This window comes from Rhamphochromis sp. 'chilingali' (genome assembly GCF_963969265.1).
Source record: "Rhamphochromis sp. 'chilingali' genome assembly, chromosome: 12".
In the NCBI taxonomy this organism is placed as follows: domain Eukaryota; kingdom Metazoa; phylum Chordata; class Actinopteri; order Cichliformes; family Cichlidae; genus Rhamphochromis; species Rhamphochromis sp. 'chilingali'.
Window position 1 is genome coordinate 4,215,513 of NC_137939.1, and position 21,396 is coordinate 4,236,908.

The 21,396-nt window shown below is 40.2% G+C and overlaps 2 protein-coding genes across 4 annotated transcripts; both read right to left on the reverse strand.

Moving 5' to 3' along the window:
- Positions 1–623: 623 nt before the first annotated feature.
- hspa1b (heat shock protein family A (Hsp70) member 1B) lies at positions 624–3,454 on the reverse strand. The gene is made up of 2 exons (XM_080899493.1): positions 3,186–3,454; positions 624–2,665 (listed from the first exon to the last, which is right to left on the reverse strand). The coding sequence occupies exon 2, from the start codon at positions 2,645–2,647 to the stop codon at positions 728–730; it is 1,920 nt and encodes a 639-aa protein (XP_080755619.1). The 5' UTR covers positions 2,648–2,665; positions 3,186–3,454; the 3' UTR covers positions 624–727.
- A 188-nt stretch (positions 3,455–3,642) lies between these two features.
- ahcyl1 (adenosylhomocysteinase-like 1) lies at positions 3,643–21,019 on the reverse strand (the record flags this gene model as incomplete). Of its 3 annotated transcripts, none has more annotated exons than XM_080899494.1 (17): positions 20,537–21,019; positions 12,628–12,742; positions 12,213–12,356; positions 11,433–11,533; positions 11,221–11,323; positions 10,866–10,960; positions 10,660–10,766; positions 8,646–8,762; positions 8,482–8,545; positions 8,297–8,385; positions 8,085–8,155; positions 7,691–7,785; positions 5,717–5,815; positions 5,507–5,575; positions 5,273–5,351; positions 4,959–5,079; positions 3,643–4,847 (listed from the first exon to the last, which is right to left on the reverse strand). In XM_080899494.1, exons 1-17 carry the CDS (start codon positions 20,726–20,728, stop codon positions 4,841–4,843), a joined length of 1,668 nt encoding a protein of 555 aa, XP_080755620.1. In that variant the 5' UTR covers positions 20,729–21,019. The 3 variants fall into 3 exon arrangements, with proteins under 3 accessions (XP_080755620.1, XP_080755622.1, XP_080755621.1); XM_080899496.1 differs by lacking the exon at positions 20,537–21,019 and adding an exon at positions 15,022–15,109; XM_080899495.1 differs by lacking the exon at positions 3,643–4,847 and having other exon boundaries at positions 4,955–5,079.
- Positions 21,020–21,396: the final 377 nt, after the last annotated feature.

The window sequence follows — 21,396 nt, forward strand, 5'->3', positions numbered from 1 at the left end:
AAAGTGTGATAAACCGGCTGTGCTTGTTGCATTTTGGGTAATGCAGGCAAGAAAAGCATGTTTGGTATAAAACAAAATAAAAGTAGGTTTGGGTTGGTTTGTTTTAACAGAGGTGCAGCAGTAAAACTGTCTGTCATACACACTCATAGCACACCTACAGTGTGCATGTGTTCAAACTCTTGTTTGGCATCTAACATGTTTTCATATACATTTTTTATGCTTTACCTTTAAAGATGAGAACTTGCCTTTTGTCTATAAAGCTCCTCACAAGTCTGTCCTAGAATGACTATCCTGTATATTACTTTTTAAGTACAGCTTGAATAGGGAAAAAGAAATGTGAAACAATGTCTGAATAAGGTTTGTCAACCATCTTTAACAAAAATACTTATTGAGTACCTTTATGAATTCCATGTCCAAATTCATCAAAGTCTGAATTTTCTATCATAAACTCTTGGTACTCTCATTGGTACATGGTTTTAAAGAGAGGCCATTCTCAAAATTATAAACACTTTTGATCATGTGCATCAGTTAAAAAGGTTAGCGCTTGTTTCTTTTTTATTATTCTTTTATTCCATGTTCAAAAAAATATTTATCACAAACAATAATGAAGAGAGATGTGCTTTTATAGAATTTATTGTAGAAAAGGAAACAACATTGAAATCATTTATTTTTACTAAACCGCAGTCATAAATTTTCCCATGAGTGTGATATGCTGAGGTGAATAGCTTTAGTCCACTTCTTCAATAGTAGGGCCCTGGGAGGTTCCTCCTGCCTGGCCGCCGCAGCTTCCTGATGGTGTTGCTCCCTGGTACAACTTTGTCACAACTGGTCTGCACACCTTCTCGAGTTCATTCTGCTGGTGCTCATACTCATCTTTCTCTGCAAGCTGGTTGTTCTCCAGCCAGGAAATCGTCTGGTTGCACTTGTCAATGACCATCTTTTTATCCTCTTCGCTAATTTTACCTTTCAGACTCTCATCCTCAACACTGCTCTTCATCTGGTAGGCATAGGACTCCAGCGTGTTCTTTGCTGCAACCTTGTCTCTCTGAATGTCATCATCATCCTTGTACTTCTCAGCATCCTGCACCATCCGCTCGATCTCTTCTTTGCTGAGGCGGCCCTTGTCATTGGTGATGGTGATTTTGTTTTCTTTGCCGGTGCTTTTGTCCACGGCGGATACATTTAGAATGCCGTTGGCATCAATGTCAAATGTTACCTCTATCTGTGGAACACCTCGGGGAGCTGGAGGGATACCTGTGAGGTCAAATTTGCCCAGAAGGTTGTTGCATTTGGTCATGGCTCTCTCGCCTTCAAATACCTGAATCAATACACCTGGCTGGTTATCTGAGTATGTGGAGAAGATCTGAGTCTGCTTTGTGGGGATTGTGGTGTTTCGCTTTATCAGAGGTGTCATAACACCGCCTGCGGTTTCAATGCCCAGAGACAGGGGAGCGACATCCAGCAGCAGCAGATCTTGGACATTCTCTGAGGTGTCGCCCATGAGGATGGCTGCTTGGACTGCTGCACCGTAGGCTACAGCTTCATCTGGGTTAATGCTCTTGTTCAGGTCTTTGCCATTAAAGAAGTCCTGTAAGAGCTTCTGGATTTTGGGAATTCTTGTGGAGCCACCAACCAGGACAATTTCATGAATCCTGGATTTATCCAGCTTGGCATCCTGCAGGGCTTTCTCAACTGGGCCAAGTGTTCCCCTGAAAAGATCTGAGTTGAGCTCCTCAAAACGTGCCCTTGTGATGGAGGTGTAAAAATCAATTCCCTCAAAGAGAGAGTCGATCTCAATGCTTGCCTGAGTGCTGGAGGATAAGGTCCTCTTTGCCCTCTCACAAGCTGTACGCAATCTCCTCACTGCTCTCTTATTCTGGCTAATGTCCTTCTTATGTTTTCTTTTAAATTCCTCTACAAAGTGCTTGACCATTTGGTTGTCAAAGTCCTCCCCACCAAGGTGTGTGTCTCCTGAAGTGGCTTTGACCTCAAAGATGCCAGCTTCAATGGTCAGAATAGACACATCAAAGGTGCCTCCGCCAAGATCAAAGATCAGCACATTGCGTTCTCCTGTTTTGCCTTTATCCAGGCCATATGCAATGGCTGCTGCTGTGGGCTCATTAATGATCCTCAGAACATTTAGTCCAGAGATCACCCCAGCATCCTTGGTAGCTTGTCTCTGGGAGTCGTTGAAATAAGCTGGCACTGTGATGACTGCGTTTGACACCCTTTGTCCCAGGTAGGCCTCAGCTATCTCCTTCATTTTAACCAGGACCATGGAGGAAATTTCCTCAGGATAGAATGCCTTGGTCTCCCCTTTGTATTCCACCTGGACTTTGGGCTTTCCATTATCGTCAATCACCTTGAAAGGCCAGAGCTTCATGTCGGACTGTACGACTGGGTCATTAAACTTTCTTCCAATCAGCCGTTTGGCATCAAAGATTGTGTTATTGGGGTTCATTGCAACTTGGTTCTTGGCAGCATCTCCAATAAGCCTTTCTGTGTCGGTAAAAGCCACATAGCTTGGAGTGGTTCTATTGCCCTGATCGTTGGCAATGATCTCAACTTTGCCATGCTGGAAAACCCCAACACAAGAATAGGTGGTGCCCAGATCAATGCCAATGGATACTCCCTTTGGTGCAGACATTTCGCCGGTTCCTAGTACCTAGACAGATTTAGAAGACATTGCATTTAAATGGATAAAGTCTTGTTTTTGATAGTTTTCAGTATTAATAATATGTTTATTCCAATGATACTAACATAAAGTTTGAGCACTTGTCACACCCAAATCAGGGAGCTGCACTTAGAATTAAGAGCACACTGTCTGTGTAGTCGTTAAAGCTAATTGCTAGGTAGTAGTTTTACAGTGGTGAGGGCTAGAATTCACAAGACCAGTGAATCTAAATGCTTCACTTAAAAAAAATAAGCGAACTATAGATCGGTATCTGGTTATTCATATGTAGCCTTATTTTAATATTTAAATAAATAAACATTCAGACTAGGACTTAGAGACTATCCTTCATAAGTAAAGACTTAATATCAAGTATAACTGTTACACTGTTGCACATAACTGTTAAAGTTCTGGGTTTTTTTAGGAAATGAGTGAATTAGAGTAAGACACCCACACAAAGAAGTCCTCACTGTCTCTACAGTCGAAACTTTATCCAATCAGTGTTGCTACTTACTTTCAGTGGTGCGCTCTCTGGTGCTCAGAAGTTCAGAAGGATATCCTGGGGATGTTTCCTTCGTGTCAGCTTTTGCCTCTGTTTCTTCTGGAGTTCATACCTAGACTGGCTGGGGCTCCTTGCTTATATAGTTACAACCAGGTTTCCAGAATGCTCCCGCCCCCTCCTCCTCAATGACTGAAGTGTTAATATTAGAAACTAATGCAGCTGGCTCGGTGCTCGAGGGCCGGTGAATATTCCAGAGTGAGACGGCAATCTGACCCTCAGCCAGCAGGGCCGACTCAGAGGGATACAATGTGGAGAATGTGGCAGTAAGGCACATTTAGGAATTGTGATGTGTTATGTTGAAGTGTGAGCACCCATGAATGTCAGTTTTATCCCCAAAATATTTACCTACTGAGCCAGGGACTCACAAAAGGCCTCTCCTTCATTTTCTGTTCTCAGTTTGTCATGGTAAAAAGACTCGCTTTATTGCTGATTTAATGCAATCGTTTACATAGATAGTATACACTTATGTCATTTTGATCACATGAAATATTAAAGTGATCTTGTTGGATCAAATTAAGACGACTACAATCATATGCCTGACATAAAGTCTAATATATATATATATATTTTGCCAACACACAGCTCATACATTATAGTTATACTTACAACCAGAAGCAGTGGAAGGAAGACAGTTAATGTACTTCTAATAAATGCAGTTTTACAAAAAGGAATGGTTCATATAATTAAGCTCAGCGCTAGTATTATGTTGTTATAAATCATTTAAAAGGCACATTCATATCATGGCCTCAAAGGTACTATCCAGTCAGAAAAACTCTTCAGTGAGGCGTCTGGAATTAAAGTGAGCAAATGGAAACTTGGGATGAAATGAGGGAAGATAAAGCAGTCAAAAAGTGTTTTACCAGCTCTCTGTAAATCTTCTCCAACTGCCTTTTTAGGAAAGACATCAGCTGCTCCACACCCAGACATAAAACAACATCTTAATCTGTCATTAGCAAAACGACATTACTTGATCACAAGACGTGAATAAACAAGACTTCATCATTTTGTTTATGTAACAGGCAACAGTTCATCATCATCACTGCTATAATAAAGGATGACTGGATGTTACCTTTTAGGGCATGTATGCAGATACCATTGAAACAGATTATTTGACGTATATATAAAAACAAACATTTCTAAAATAATCTAAGTTGTAACACAGAGTTTGTTTTGGCTCAGCCTAAACTCTGGCTCATGGAATGTACCTGGCAAATCTTAATGTCACGGTAGACAAAATCGAAAAGGTATCCTCTGTTTCATTCTTACGGCCATCATTTGGCACTGTGCGTAAATGGGGTAAACAAATCAGCAACTCTGTGATCTAGTAACATAATCTGAAGCAACTAAATACGTGCACATACATCATAGCATGCAAGTAGGCTTTTGTTTAAACACCTGACAAGACGTGTAAAATGTTAGTTGGTTATATGTTTTCTACATGCCTTAACTCGTCCTTTTTTATCATTTAACTCTACTTCTGAGGTGCTTTTAATAAGTTACATTCAGCATAAGTAAAATAATTCCTCCATTCTGTAGCTATTTAGAAAATAAAATAGATATCTCTGTTTGTTGCAGGGTAACTGTGCGTTGAGGATCGGGCATTCTCATTAATACCTGTAGAGAAAAAAACAAAACAAAAAGAGAGTTTAATTAAATACCAGTTTAAAAAGTGAAAATATGGACTGGTGCGTGATAATAGAAGCAGAAAAAGGCAGGAGCACCTACCGGTAATAATTAGGTTTGAAAGGGCCATTCTTGTTGAGGCCCATGTATTTGGCCTGCTCGTCAGTCAGCTCTGTCAGGTGGGCATCAAAGTTGGGTAGGTGCAAACTGGCCACATACTCGTCTGGGGGAAAGAGACAAAATGTGTGTGATGTGATCTTTTTAGTGAAGCCACAGGGTGGCAACAATGAGCAGCCTTTCAGAGAAACAGTAAAAACTAATTAGACTTCACAACTATTGTGATCCACACTTGCATACTGCTTATCATTTCTATACCAAAGTAGCACAGTTTCAGTTTAAACAAGGCTGATTCTTACCCATTTTCTTTGGAAGGAGATACACATCCTGTTTGTAACGTCCTTCTGGAGCATTAAACAACTCAATCAGTGCCAGGGCCTACAAAACACAGAGCACACAGTGTTTACATGACTCACAATCTAGGAAACTATGTGCCTGCAGACTGCAGGTAGTTTAGTAAGAAGGGACACTGTTATTTACTCGCCCAAGAAGTTACTGACACTGGCTCTAAAGGAAGAGTAGAAATTACTAACCTGAGTTGTTGCAGTGATAGACAACACAAATGTCGGCACTGTGGAGCAGCTCAGATTTAAGAGGCGACCCTGGAAAAAAAAAATACAAGATGTCTGACAAAACTGTTTAGTGCTGAACAAACTCCTGTTTCAACCTAGTTATGAGCGATACAAACACAAATTTTTGAGAATTTAAAAGACAGTTTTGTGAAGACTATTGAGGAAAGCTACCTCTGCCAGCAGGACGACCCTCTTTCCATCAGGCCAGATGATGTGGTCGACCTGAGAGCGAACCCTCTCCCAGGTCAGCTCGGGGCTGCGCAGGCTTGCCTGAGGACAAAAGACGTAAACACCATTGTGCGAACATTTCCATGTGGCTATGTTAGCATGTAAACAAAGAATAGTGGAACTCCTTGAATTAGAAACTTCTTCCAATGAATTCACAAAAATTGAGAAGTACAGCCAAGTCCATAAGCATTCATACAATCACACAATTTTTCTAGTTTTACCTCTGTGCACCTCTACACTCTGCATCACAGCAGATCTTAAAACTAAAAAGAGAGAATCAAGATGTGAACAAGGTGGAGGCTTTAAGCTTTAATTTAAGAGATTTAACAAAAGTATTACACTAACTGTTTAGGAAATTGCAGCCATTTTTATACACAGTCGCCCATTTTCAGAGGATCAAAAGGACTTGGAGTACTGGTTGACAAGCAATTTCGTGGTCATGTGAGGACTGTTCCCTTTTTATTAGTGTTGAACTTCTATTGGTTAACTTTTCATGCTCTTGACTCGAGCTCGTTGCAGAAGGTGAAAGCTGAAAAAATTAAACAAAGGCATCAGAGAAAGAGCAAATATTTCAGCAGTCACCAAATCAACAGTCTCAATGAATGCACTGGCCACCTCAGTGACAGCAAAAGGCCTGAGAGATTACAGAAAACAACTAACCAAGTGAACATCACTCTCAAGGAGGTAGCTGTGTTATTGTCAAAATCTACAATCAAGAAACACCTTTATGAATGTAAATACAGTGTTCACAACAAGGTGCAAACCACTAGTGACACTCGAGAATGAGGAAGACCAGATTAGACTTTGCCAGAAAACATCTAAAAAAAGCCTGCACGGTTCTGGAAAAACATCTTTGGGTGTATGAAACCTAGATGAACTCGTACCGGAATGATGGGAAAAGAAAAGTCTGAAGAAGGAGAGAAAAAGTTCATAATTCCAAAACATACCATACTAACCTTCGAACATGGTGGCAACAGTGTTATGGGATGGGTATGCATGGCTGCCTGCCAGTGGAACTGGGTCACTAATGTTTGTTGTTGTGATTGATAGAAGTAGCAGGATTAATTGTATACAGGGATATACTTTCTGCTCAGATTCAGCCAAATGTTGCAAAACTGATCGAGCAAATGGATAATGTCCCAAAGAATGCTGCAAAAACTACCAAAGAGTTTCTCAATTTAAAGAAATGGGAAATTCTTCAATGGCCAAGTCACTCACCAGCAGAGCCAGTTTTGTGTTCAGTTACTGAATACAAAACCTAAGAGTGACCCACAAACAAGCAGCAACTTGAATGTGGCTGCAGTAAAGGCCTAGCAGAGCATGTCAAATAAGAAACACACACATTTGGTGATGTTAATGTGTTCTAGACTTCAGGCTGTCATTGACTCCAAAGGATTTTAATCCAAGTATTTAAAAAATCATTATATTTACATTTTTTCAGTGTGTCAGATTATTTTTGAGCCTCTGAAAATGTTGACGTATTTGAAAGAATAGTTTTTATACATTTCCTGCGTGTGATGGTGAACAGAGGCGAAACTACAAAAACTGTGTCATAGTCAAACTTGCAATCTTTACTGTATGTTTTGGATCAAAGGGGCACACAGAGATGTTACTTATGGATGTTTAAATTGAGATATTCAAGCCACAGGAAATTCAATGAGGAAAAACAAATTAAGTCACTTTTGATCATTTTCAAATTTCATTTTTGACTGAAAATTTAACAACACAGAGAACAGGATGTTTTTTTGTTTACAGACTCCTTTCTGTGTTTTACTTGTCATTTAGTGCCTGAATTTTCACACCTTAACCTTTCACTTTCACTTATTTAGGCTCCCCTACTGTTTATTCTAAGTGACCGTGCTTAAGAAGCTTTTAAAATCCATTGGGTATTTGTGGGGTTATTTGTTTGAAGTTTACCACATCAATCTCAGTATTGGAGTGTCCCATATTGCAGACGATGCAGCCATTCTTCATTCGGTCAAGCTGTTCTCTGGTGACGACATTCTTGTTGCCTGTATTTGAAGAAAAACACACGTAAGGTGTTGTTAACAGAGTCACCGAAGAGAGAATAAGCCAACGAAGATCAAATTTAAACTTGTGCTGCTGCTATAGCGGTGGAGTTACAGCTATATCTGTACTGGTGTTCATATTGCTGTCAACACACAAAACCAAAGAGCATCTGAGCATTTTGATTTTAAAAAATTTGGTTTTCACCCAAAGCCCTTAACTGTAATATTTAAAAAGACACATGCTGAAAATGTTGTGATTATCAAAGCAGAAGTAATGGATGTTACAGCATGGGGTACAGTACCAGTGCAAGTTATCACCACGTCCATCTGCCGAATGACCTCGCTCAGCTTGACCACTCGGAAACCGTCCATGCTGTGTGAACACGCATATTATAGAAGACCAGATTAGAAAAAAAAGAAAGAAAGAAAGGAAAAATCCACTGATAATATTCACTTGTTTGTAGCTTGCAATGCACAGGTGAGCAATGCTAAATAGTGAGAGTCAGTGAGTCACCATGCTTGCAGGGCACAGATGGGGTCAATCTCTGTGATGCACACAATGGCTCCGAGAGCTTTGAGAGCAGTGCAGCAGCCTTTCCCCACCTAAAGAGCACAAGACAGTGCACTAAAAAGATCTGCTGGACTTGTTAAAGTCATTCCATCTAAAGGTAAAAAAAAATTAATAAAAGAATGATTCACCTCTCCATACCCACACACAACCACTTGTTTGCCTCCAAACATAATATCCGTAGTCCTCTTCAAGCTGGCAAAGACAACCAAAGCGACACATCATTGTGACCATATTGCTCCAAATACAACAAAACCTCATAACAGCAACTTTCTTGGTGATTAATTTTCCTCACCCATCGAGGATAGATTCACGGCAGCAGTAAAGGTTGTCGAATTTCTGCTTGGTAACCGAGTCGTTCACGTTCATGGCGGGCACACACAGCTTGCCAGCCTTAGACAGCTGGTACAGTCTGAAAGGACACATGGGGAAAACATGTTCAGGCATATATGCTGGCCGAACACACGTGAATCTTTCCACACAAACGTGGATGCAATTCTGTGTGACCTTACACTTGGCAGAATATCTGGCTAATGAAGTCCACTGAGAGCTTTGCATATACCGCAGAGTTGCTGTGCCCAGCATTTGAGCTTTGCCATGCTTTTCAAATATTCTCCCATCATCTAATCACAGCTGATCAGTAAAACTAACAGAAATGTATTGTTAGAGATTTTCTACATTATACATTATAACCAAATCTCTATAATACAATATAATCAAGTAAGCCTTATATTCTAACCAAGTAAACCTTATATTCTAACCAAGTATGCCTTATATTTTGTGTGTTCATATATTTTCACATAACCAAGCCTATTGTTGAAGAATCACCTAACCAAGTCTATTGTTAAAGGAAAACTGATGCATTCCTTACCTCAGTGTCTGAGATGTTTGACAGCATGATATAATGATGCATTCTTTTCCTTTAGTGTCTGTGATGTCAGATAAAGCATGATATACTTCTGTATTCTTATCCCAGTGTGTGAAAGATCAGATAAGCTGATTTAATGTTTAACCTCTTCCCTGACAGTTAAAAGAGGAAGTACTATGTAACCCATTTTTGCCTTATAAATAAAGCAAGCGAGCCTGTGCTCGGTGTGTGTGTCTTCTCAGAGGCATTCACCCGTGCGCACGTTTTCTAATTACACTCTGAGTCGGTCTGCAGTTGTCTCATTTCTCTTACTTGTGTTTGAACAAATGTCTACCCCTGACATGTATGCATTCTCCTGTCATTTTAAACCATTTGCTACACAAAAACTAACATTATGCTTGAGCACATAAAACTCCAATAAGCAAAACTAAACAGAAAATAATTTTAAAGCAGTGCTGGTGATTTTTATTTGTCCTTACCTATGACCAAAAAATTAGTCTGTGCATAAAAAAACCTGAATATGACTTATATAATGGCCTTTGATACAGGTCCAATTTCTGTTGACAAAGCCATTCATTCAAAGTCATTCATCATGAAATGTATTCACTGAGAGCTTAAATTGCTTCTAGTGCATCTCTATCTCCAAAAAAATAAAATAAGGAAATACCAATAAAAAAAAAAAGGATTAAAAGCAGCTTAGTTAAAAAAAAGTAAAACGCAGAGGGCATGACTATGTTGGATAGTTTCTAGATTTATTTTAAACTCTAAAGTAGAGTCGTGTTCAAGACATAGGTACCAAACACACTCCACTAAAAGTCAAATCCGTGTGTGAAAAGCACTGCTGCAAATTATTTGTATTTGTTGGCTGCTACGTGCTGAACAGTACATCCCAGTTATGTTCAGGTAATTAGATCCTGTAACTGCCACTGTAGTGCTAATAGCAGTATAGTTAGTTTGTTTAGCATATATTTTGATCATTTTAAAAATGTTTTACACAACTGATATAAAATTCTAATTAGAAAAAATTTTAAATTTAAAAAAAATATCCATTAATGATAATTTAAGTTCTAACCAGTGCACTTGTCACAGCACAATGATTTGTCCTTTATCTTTTAATTTATTAAGTATTTACATTAGTTTGACTTTTATATTTTGTTGTCAGTATATACAGTACTGAATCTGCAAAGAGCTGATGAGTATTAAATGGCTCAAAAACACTGCGACAAGCTTAATTATTTATAATTCATAATAAGCTGCCATACGCACATGTCTATGCTGTAAAGAATATACAGCCTGGGTCTTACTGACATATTTTATAATGAAACCAATGTGAACCAAAAAGAATTACCAGACAGAAATTGCAGTTCAAAATACAAAAAGGCACGTGCTGCAGATAAAATGTAAACTCCACTAAAGCTCTAGATTTGCGACCTCATCTGACCTGTGAACACCAGTGACACTCTCCTCCACAATGCCCCTGGCTTTTTTAAAGACGCTGGGATACTTCTTGTAAACCCAGTGGGTTAAGTCTCCACCATCATCCAGGATCTATGGGGGGGAAAAAGTCAACATGGAAGATGTGCACACAGAAAAGAGCGAGAGATTAAGACAGGCATTACATTCATCACATGACTATCCAGGTAATACCATATTGGCCTGCCAGCCTTCAGTGTTGACACAGCGATCAATACACCACCAGAAGTCGTCCTCTGATTCACCCTTCCATGCAAACACAGGTACCCCTGCAGGAAACAAAGCACACATAATTACAGGCAAAGACAGCATGAGCCACAGCTACATTAGTGCACATTACACAGTGAAAGGAGAGGTGCAAAGTGCTCTTAAGTTTTAAGCTTTCTTTGGGTTCATCTAACCTTATGAGCAATAAAGCAAAGAAAAATACTTTATTTTATGTTAGATAGTACATAGTTATTTGGAATTACATATTTTTTGTTCCACCCTATTGTTAATAGGCCTCTTCTTGCGTCTTTATTATACTTACCCGTCTCTGCAAGAGCAGCAGCCACCTCATTTTGAGTGGAGTAAATGTTACAAGCAGTCCAGCGACACTGGGCCCCAAGTGCTACCAGAGTTTCAATCAGGACCTGAGAAGGACCAATGAAATATGAAGATAAAGAAAAAAGTAACAGACATAAGAAGAGAAAAAGATGTCACATTAAAGGGACCGCTGATGAGTAGGATGAGCGGACGTACTGCTGTCTGAGCAGTGATATGGGTACAGCCTACTATCTTCGCCCCAGCCAGTGGCTTCTCCCCCTGGGCTCTCTTCCTCAAGGAGATCAGGGCAGACATGTCTGTGGACGAACAGATCAAGCAGCAGTTAATGGTACCTGAGAGGACACAAAGGCCAGGTTTTGTTTTGGGCGAGATAAGAAGGAAAGACCTTTTCGAATTCAAAAACAAACGATACCTAGAAGGCGGATGTGCAGTACATGGCTGTAAAATGGGTACTAACTGAACAACAACGTTAGCAACAGCTGTTGCAACCCAGGTTTTAAGGCTGAACAACACTTGCCAGGCGCTTACGCCTACTTATCTCTCACATGGATAATGTAAACAGGCAGAAAGGCAGACAAGAACAGAGAAACAGCAAAAGAAACCACACCATTGTGTTTTGAATTGTGAAGAAAAGATCAAATGAAATATCATCATGTTCCAAATAACACCAGCTTTGGGTCATAAACCACAGACACCAGGTAATCTATATTTTAAATTAATAAAAGATGACGAACAATGAAGGAATACATATAGTGTGTAACAGTGTAGTTACATAACTACCCTATTACACACCTGCATCACGATAAAAATCAATATGTGGCCATCTTTTAAATTTAAACTACATCATCCTGTTTGAAAAAAGGATTTCATAAGAAAACTTTAACCTGTTATGATCAAAGTACAGACAATCATAGGTAAAAATCTTTCATCTTTGAAATGTCCACAATGCGCCAGTGAGGTCTGATGCATACATACCTTGTTCTGCAATTTCAATTTCTCGGCGCCCAAATTCAGCTTGTTTGATGTTCTTCACACAGAAGTCGCTGCTGCCGTGGGTGTTGACCTGGGCTTTGTCCCGGGGAGAAGTTTCATCATCGGAGCTGTCAGTGTAGGATGCAGCTTACAAATAGAGAACACAATAGGTCACTTTTGTGGTAAAGCACACAAAAGAGCCAGTTGTGAAATTTATGCTTTCAATGCATTGTGTAAAAGCTGGAGCTACAGTGTGTATTTTTGTGATGTATATGAATAGCTTTTCCAGGTGGACATGCAAACATAACTCAATCAAAGAACTGTTAAGTGAACTTCAAAAACATACAAAAAATGTTTTGTTTTGTTTTATGTATGACTGAAGTAATTGCTCAGTTTTCAGCAATGAAAGTGAAAGTACCTGAGCTGTAGCTGTCTGTGGAGGACTGCGAGATGGACCGTGACAGCGAGCGGCGCCCTGCCTTGGTCGGATACTTGCTGAATTCCTGTTTGTCCTCTGCATTCGCAAACTGAATCTACAGAGAGCCAAGGAAAATGCCACACAGTGTAAACATCAAAAAACAAAACAATCCATTTATTTAGCGATTTGATATTTGAAATCTTCTATCTCTATGGATTTATCGGACGTCAATGGGACAAGTGGAGGTCAATAGGACAAGGTATCATCGTGTTTCACATCTTAAAAGTGATGACACTATACCTTACACCGTACCTTCACACTTCATTAGTTTATGTTTGCATTCATTGTCCTGTTTCTGTTATTATCCCTTCTAAAGATAAATCAGCTTGTTACAGGAAATCACAGGTGGATCAAGAACAAGGGTGCTGATGCTTATTTTTAGATGGTCCCTTGTGATTTATGTTTTGTTCAAATGCATGCGCTTCAGTTATTGTTGGTTGTGATTCATCGTGTCAATCCAAGCCTTCAAAGGGCCCAAGATGAAAGATCTGGAAAAAGATAAATTGGATCACCAAACAGCTAGTGTGGCTATTTTCTAGCCAGGCATTTGATTAAAGTCTAAACTGTTGAATCTCTAAACCAAAGCACTGGAGAACTGATTTTAACTGGTCACAGAACGGTAAATAGAGGACTGTATGAAAGACACAGTTTAGGCCAACATCACAGGCAGCTCAGTTACTCAGTGCTTATATTATAGGTAATATTTCTGGTACCTTTTTGTTTTGTTTAATTTTGTAACCTAATGATGACAGAAAAACAACTACTGCAAGTTTAGCAAGCTTGGTAAGTATGACCATTATCTTCCATGGAAGGACCAACAAAAGCAATGTTACCTAAACATTACTATGTACTATCACTGTCTGCCTTTCCAATAATTTCTACCCGTGTCTTTGTGTAAAGTCTGTGACCTCATCCATGATATTGTGCCACGTGTCTTCCTCACAACACTGTTTAACATCACAACATTGTATAATGTCATAAAAGCATGCCTAGTGTCCACGCACAAAATACTTTTTTCCATGAAAAATGTTACAAGAAAATTGTTCACTTGACCATGTCCAAAGTTCATGACACCTATTCAAAGGTATTCTTATTTCTTGAGCTTTTTAATTCTTCGTAGTCTTCATGGTCATGCAGTCGAGGAGTGAGGATTTCAGAAGGATAGATCTTTACACAACTCTACCATAAACATTTACTATGAGTCAGTGATAAATTGTGGCAATGCACAGAATTCCCTCTGTCTCCTATTTAAATCTTCATATCATGTGTTTGGACTGCAAACTCAAGTGCAGACTGACAGAGTTGACACAACACACAGATGAAGAATCCGGGAACACATGTATCCCAGATTAACAAGAGTGAGTCGGATCACACTCGAGTATGTGTGTGTACACTGCACATACATCAACCTGTAGCTATGTCCTTCAGGTAGAGTGTACTCTTAACAATTATGAAGAGTAATAACGCATTACTGGAACAAAATCAAATTAACAGATTTTCTTTATACATACAAATTTAGTTCTGATAGAACGTTTTACGGGTGGATGCAACAGCTACACATGACTTCACATCAACAAAATCCCCCAAAAAGCTGAGGCTGATTGAATGGGCTAGCATCAGCATAATGCACAATCACTAGGGAAAACACCCCAACATAACCATAACTTTAATTCTCTGCTTTTATCCTAATTACAATGATCTTCATTAACTTAAAATGTGTGGTCAAAACTAACCTTATTTACTCAGCATTTTAACCCACAACGCCTCTTTCCATGAGCAGTGACACCTGGGCTTCAGAAACCTACCGTGTCGGTATAAAGAAACTCAAGAAGCCTGTGAGACAGGCTAAGCTCAGGAGAGCTCTGCATGTCTCTGTTTTCACAACTGTGAGTGTGCTCCATCTCATATGTTCGCAAAATATGTCAACATGAGTACTTTTATGTTTACTTTGCATCACTTTGCAGCCTTGAGGATTCAACAGACATTTCACACAGTCTCTTGAGCTTTACTGAATTGTTCTTTCTCAATATTCAGACCAAAATCAAGAGGCTAATCGAATTAATGATGAATTACTCAGCGTTGGTGAAGACAGCATTATGTTTCCACTACGCCTACATGGGGAACCTGTGTGAATAACCTTGGTGTTTACTAGGAAAAATTGCGCTACTCCCTGCAGGTAAACTGAAATTTATGTTTCAAGGGGAAAAAAAAGTTTCTGTTAACTGCAGGAAGAAGACAAAAACCTGCGACTGCCAAAAAATACTAAGGCTCCTGTGTGTTTGAGCTATCTAGTATCTAGAAGAAGTTCTCAGTGATACATTAGCAGCAACTCACCCTTTCTCTCCCATGCCCATGCCCATGCCCATGCTTGTGTGCCATTGTTTCTTCCGTTTTCCAGCCTATCTGCCTGTTGCTGTGTGTCCTCTGTGCAGTAGTACTAGGTGTCCCTGATGCTATTATCCCAGAACACTCCCAGGCAGAGCCAGGGGGAGGTTCCCACCTATTATCATGATTTCTAATGGCCAACCTGGAGAGAGAATGAGAGAGAGAGAAAGACCTAAAGAGAAAGGGAGGGTTTATTCCAACCAAGCTTCTCTTTCTCTTTAGTCTCTCCAGTTATGCCCTTGAAAACTTAACGCTAAAATCTGCAGGTTGTATGTTATGGTGAGTTTTTAATTGCTGAGGCAGCACATGCAAAAAGATTCAGGTATATATGTAGGTTGCGCACGAACGAGAACCGTTTCAAAATCACGTGCACACAAAGTAATAAACAAATTTGCCTCAGCTCTTATTTTACACCTATGCGCCTGATTTGCACAACTAAGGTAAACAGAGATTGACAGAAGGAATTAAACTCTGTTTCCATTAGCCTTCTGCTGCATCAATACGTGTCCCATGCAGTCCCTAAAGCTAAAAATACCCTTTCTCTCCTAGATAGCAGGCCAGGTCAAAGACTTAAGCTGTGGAGTGTGACTTTCAGTCAGTGTTGTAAGGGCTCAATGTAGGCCTGACATAAGGCGACGCTAGCTACTTAGTCAGACACAGCTAGTGCTCTAAATCACTGCCCTGCGGAAAAGGCATACAGTCTTATCCACATCACCTGATCTTTGTATACAGACTACTCACAGTGATTAAAACAGGTTCAAAGACATGTGGCCTGCAATATTTATATAAGTAAAAATGGTGCAGTGACACACTCAAAGGAGTGAAGTCCAGTTGCAGTTTTCAAATCAGGGTACTTCGTTTGGTGCGCAAAGGCACCTGTTTAGATCAACACATGCATGACCGATTACAGTGTTGTGAAAAAAATACAACTCTACTAATCCTTTCTCCAAGACTATCCAACCTTTACATAAGTAAAGAGCATAAGTCCTAAAGCAGTTCAGAATCCTAATCTTACTGTCAAGTTGTTTTTCCCCTGGATTATCTTACTGCACTGTTTATTAAGAAATCCAAACTCCTGATAACAAATACTGTAATTAAACTGTACCTGTACTGTACTTAGTGAATGCCAAGGGCAAAACCTAGAACATAGAAAATGGTAAAACTACTGAATGTGCTTTATTTTTAACCTTATGATGACTTTTCCTTCACTGGAAATGACTGTAAGTTTACACATGTAACACAGAATGTACCTGGTACATTTTATCTTTACATTTTTTCAAAGCACACTCATGTCTGTGTCTTTAGAGATGAATGTGAATGTCTCTGTATCCGATTCTGGCAGCAGGGCAACCCAAATCATCCCTGCTTGAGCCCCTGCTTCACCTTTAACTTTACCCATTTTCTTTGCTGTGCTGTTTTACCACACTACATTTTCCAGTCTTCGTTACCACTTACCAGGAGCGGAAAAGTTATGTTTGACCTTCATGAATCTCTTCCATAATGTTGGCAGACACGCAGGATGAGATAGTGAAGCTAAGGTATCATCACATTTCAGATCCTACAAAGCAGCCCACAGGAATCAGATAAATATGATGATGCATGAACAGATTCACGGTGAGCAAGTCCCATTCCCAGGGGGCGTATTACATAACCATTAGATGGATTCAGAGAGAGAGGAGGCAGAGGATTGGTGTTCTCTGACTCATCTGCCCTCACGCTAACTCACTCGTTTTTAATTTGTAGCATTGACTTTGTTTACTCACGTCACCTTTCAATGTAGTAGTTCTGCTGAGTTCTAAGTCTTCTTTTCAATATGTCATTTATCGTGATTTCAATCAGATTGACACTCTTTCCAGTCATTTACAGTAATTTCTTTAATCATTCTTCTTTTTTTTTTAAGCAAACAGACTGCTCAGTTTGACACCGGGCTCTCACATTTATTCATAACACAGTGCTTTGTTTTCATAAGCACAGTTCACATTCCTACAATCCAATATGTTCTCATCAGGCACCCTGAGGCGGCTCACAGTCCACACATTATTGCATTCTGTGAGCTAGCAGCTTGAAATCTACGATGTTGAGAAAACAGGTGTTTTTATTATTCAGTTATTTATCAATTATTATAAACACACTTTGGTTAAACTTACTCAATTCACAAATCCAGCCACAAAGACAAGATGACAGGAATAACAAACATACCTAGTGCAATTTTTCCACACTGCGTAATGATACATTGCTTGTAGCTTACTTATGAGTGAGTTTAAGGGCGAGAAAAACCTACTGTTCCTTTAACAAGGTAAGTCAGATGTTTCAGTCTGAACACTGTTTTTTGATGAGCCTTACAGAATTCTAATAAGTGGATCTTTAAGGCATCATACAAAAAAAGTAAGCTCAACCCTGATTACGTAATAAGACAGAACTCGAGACCACTTGTGCATTTGTGTTTTTGAGGTGGCATGAAGTAAGTTTACTCCTGAGTGCTGAAATACTCTTTGTTAAAACACATATGAGCCGATATTTTCATTTCATGCACCTGTTATGCACAAATATCTAATCAGCCAATCACATGGCAGCAAGTTAGTGAATTTAGGCAAATACATGTGGCTAATAATACATGCTAAAGTTCAAAACAATTCACATCGGTGATGTGGGGAGATTTCTTAGCACACTTTGAACACATCGTCTAAATGTCACAGACTGCCTGAGTAATGCTGCTGCTGCTGCTGATGTCCATCCCATTTATAATACAGTGTAATCATCTTCTAATGGGTTCATCCATCAGTACAACACACCATTTCACAAAGCTCAAATCATCTCAAACTGGCTTCACAGTGAGTTCAGTGCACTCAAATGGGCTCCACAGTCACCAAATCTCAATCCAATAGAGCTCCTTTGGAATGTGGAACGGGGGAGATTCACATTATAGGTGTGCATTCAACAAATCTGCAGTAACTGTGTGATGCTATACATGATAAATATGAACTAGCACCTTGCTGAATCTATGCCAGACTTAAGATAGGGGTATCCAACCTGGTAGTAGCAAGGTATATCTAAATCTAATCAGGCTTAATATTAGGACCACTGACAGGTGAAGTAAATAACACTGATTATCTCTTCATCATGGCACCTGTTAGTGGGTGGAATATATCAGAGAGCTATTGAACATTTTGTCCTCAAAGTTTAGAAGCAGAAAAAAATGGAAAAGTGTAAGGATTTGAGTTTGACAAGGAACATTATGAAGGGTAAACAACCGTTTCAGAGCATCTCCAAAACTGCAGCTGTTGTGGGGTGTTCCCTGTCTGCAGTGTTCAGTATCTATCAAAACTGGTCCAAGGAAAGAAAAGTGGCAAAGCAGCGACAAGGTCATTGGAGGGCAAGGCTCAATGAGGCATGTGGGGGGTGAAGGCTGGCCTGTGTGTCCAATCCAACAGATGAACTACTGTAGCTCAAACTGATGAAGATTTTTCTGACAGAAAGGTGTCAGAGTACACAGAGCATTGCAGGTTGTTGTTTATAGGGCTGCATAGCTGCAGACCAGTCAGGGTGTCCATGCTGAACCCCTGTACCCCCAAATGCACCAACAATGGGCACATGAGCATCAGATGAATAATTTTCTATGTGGTATAATTTTCTTTCATACCACATGGATGGCAGGGTGCACTTATCTGGGGAACACCTGGCACCAGGATGCACTAGGGGAGGAGAGCAAACCAGCCCTACGCTGGCAATGTTCTGCTGGGAAACCTTGGGTCCTGCCATCCACATGGATGTTACCTTGAGATATACCACCGAAGCATTGTTGCAGATAATGTACACCCTTTCATGGAAACAGTATTCCCTGAAGGCCTCTTTCAGCAGGATAATGCACCCTGCCACAAATAGTTTGAGGACCACAACAATTTTGACATCTTGACTTGGCCTCCAAATTCCTCAGATCTCAATCCAATTGAGCATCTGTGGAATGTGCTGGACAAAAAAGGCTGATCCATGGAGGCCCCAACTCACATCTTACAGGACTTAAAGGATCTGCTGCTAATATCTTAGTGCCAGAGATCACAGCACACCTTCTAGGGGTCTAGTGGAGTCCATGTCTCAGTGGGTCAGCAGCAAAAGGGGGACCAATACAATATTCGGCAAGTGGTCGTAATGTTATGACTGATAAGTGTATATGCGAGTATTTAAAAGTGCAAAGCAGCTAACATTAGGTCATAACACAGATGTGTGAATCATAAAAATAGGTGTCAAACACAGGCAAAGTCACCCCCAAAGAACCACGGGTATTAGAAGTCAGAGGTCACCTTGAGGAACTGAAATATATCTGATATTACTAACACAGTTGCCAGACATTATAACTAAAAAGTTCGAGAGGGCTTAATCACCACTCTGTGACACAGTCTCATATGATCAGAAAAACTTCCCTGGTAGAAGAGTCTGCAGAGATTTGAGCAGGTTTGTTCTGAGAAACAGACAAAAAAGCCTCTAATCAGGAGTTCCATGATTATCCACTAGCCGGTACCAGATGCTGTGAAGAGCCACCTCATGTGGATTTTTGCTGTTTTCTCAGATTATATAACACGCAAGAAACTTAACAATCACAGGTTCTTCTCACAGGTGCACCCTGTGCTGCTTTTGCATGTTCATGATGCCTTTCCTCCAACTAACACTGATGATGTCCTCATTACCTGCACATGAGAACTAATTAAAGACAGATATAGAGCTCACTACACATTAATGTGATAAAAGTTTAGGTTCAGTTCCCATGTTATTACACATTTGCAAATCTCAAGGTTCTGTAACTGTAAACTACAGTTTATGGTGGATTTATTTTTTTTCCCCACAACACAAGGGTACACCTGATTAAATACCCCCTACTCAACTGGGGGACCCCACAGACTCAGTTGCGTTAGCCCTCACACAGTAGTTCTGCACTTTGCTGAGGTCTTAAATCAGAGGTTTAAGAGCTCAGCTTGGCTTTTAGTTGTTTCCTGCCTGCTGGCATAATGTTGACATTGTGCTTTAAACAGACGGGAAGGCAACTTGAAGACAGATTTTAACAATCATCTTGTCTTTAAAATTATATGTTCTTACCCCAGTAATAACACAGTAGAAGGTATTATTAGAGTAACACTACATATGAGACAGTTAGCAAAGCTTTCCTTAATAGCTGGCTTCTAAGATACATGAATATGGGTACTTTAAATGTTTAAGATTATTTTTGCACTTCCCACCTCACATTGGGATGGAGTGTCCATCATTCAAGAATGCATTAAAGCTCCAACAAAATTCCCAATGACAACTTTGGAGCAGACATTCACACTGCACCTTATTAACAATACATCAACACAGTACATTACATTGCCTACACTTGGACTTCACTGCAGCACGATGCGTACCAACGTGAAATCCCCTCCTTACTGTGTCTGTGCCCAATGGCAGTGACTGCTGGGAGCATCACGTTTCTTACCTTCTTGACGGATTTCAGTGTGGGGACTGCGGTGAACGCTGCGGAAGTCATTTCTCCAACGTTCATATTCACATCACTGCTGTTTTTGCTGACAGTCAACACGGAATATTTTTCCGCAACGTTTTCGGTCTCCTTGACATATTTCGTGCCCTGTTTAACCTCCGTCTTGCTGTCCACAACTGTGTCTGTCATTGCATCCGAGTGATATCGATACTGTTACTGGAGAGGAGAGGGGGGGGGAACAAAAGCCGGTTCTGGATTGAGTTGAAACTAATACCCTTAGCTTCGCCTTCTTGCTCTCTTGGCTAAAGCTTCGTGGCTTAAAAATGACCGAACCGACGCTGAAGCACTACACCACGGAGCAAAGCTAACAAAGTAGCCCACTTCACTAGATATGACGCTTTTTTTCTCCCTTATCTACTTTCTAAAAGACTCGCACGGCCACTTGCTTCGGTCCTGCAGGTCTGCTGTCATCCACAGACGGCAACATCTCCCAAGGTGAGGGAGGGAGGGGGCGTTTTGTTGAGGCTGTCAGACAAACCAGTGGGCAGTGTGTAGGCGGTGATAAGCCAGTTAGCTCCAGTGGACAGGAAAGTGACTGCTGAATGTGTAACGGCTGAGGCCTCGCTACCCATAAGGAAATAAATTACATAATTTATTCGTCATTTGTGAGACTAAAATGTCAGATGTTCAGCACTGCAGTTTTTTTCTTTTGCTCTGTTTTTTATGCTTAGTGCTACACTTGACTGTTATACAGCCCCCTGTTAATCAGCGTAGCGCTCTTAACACAAGTCCCGCCCACTTTTTAATGATTGGCTGATCGGGGACCAGCGTCCGCAAGCTACAGCCCCTGATTGGCA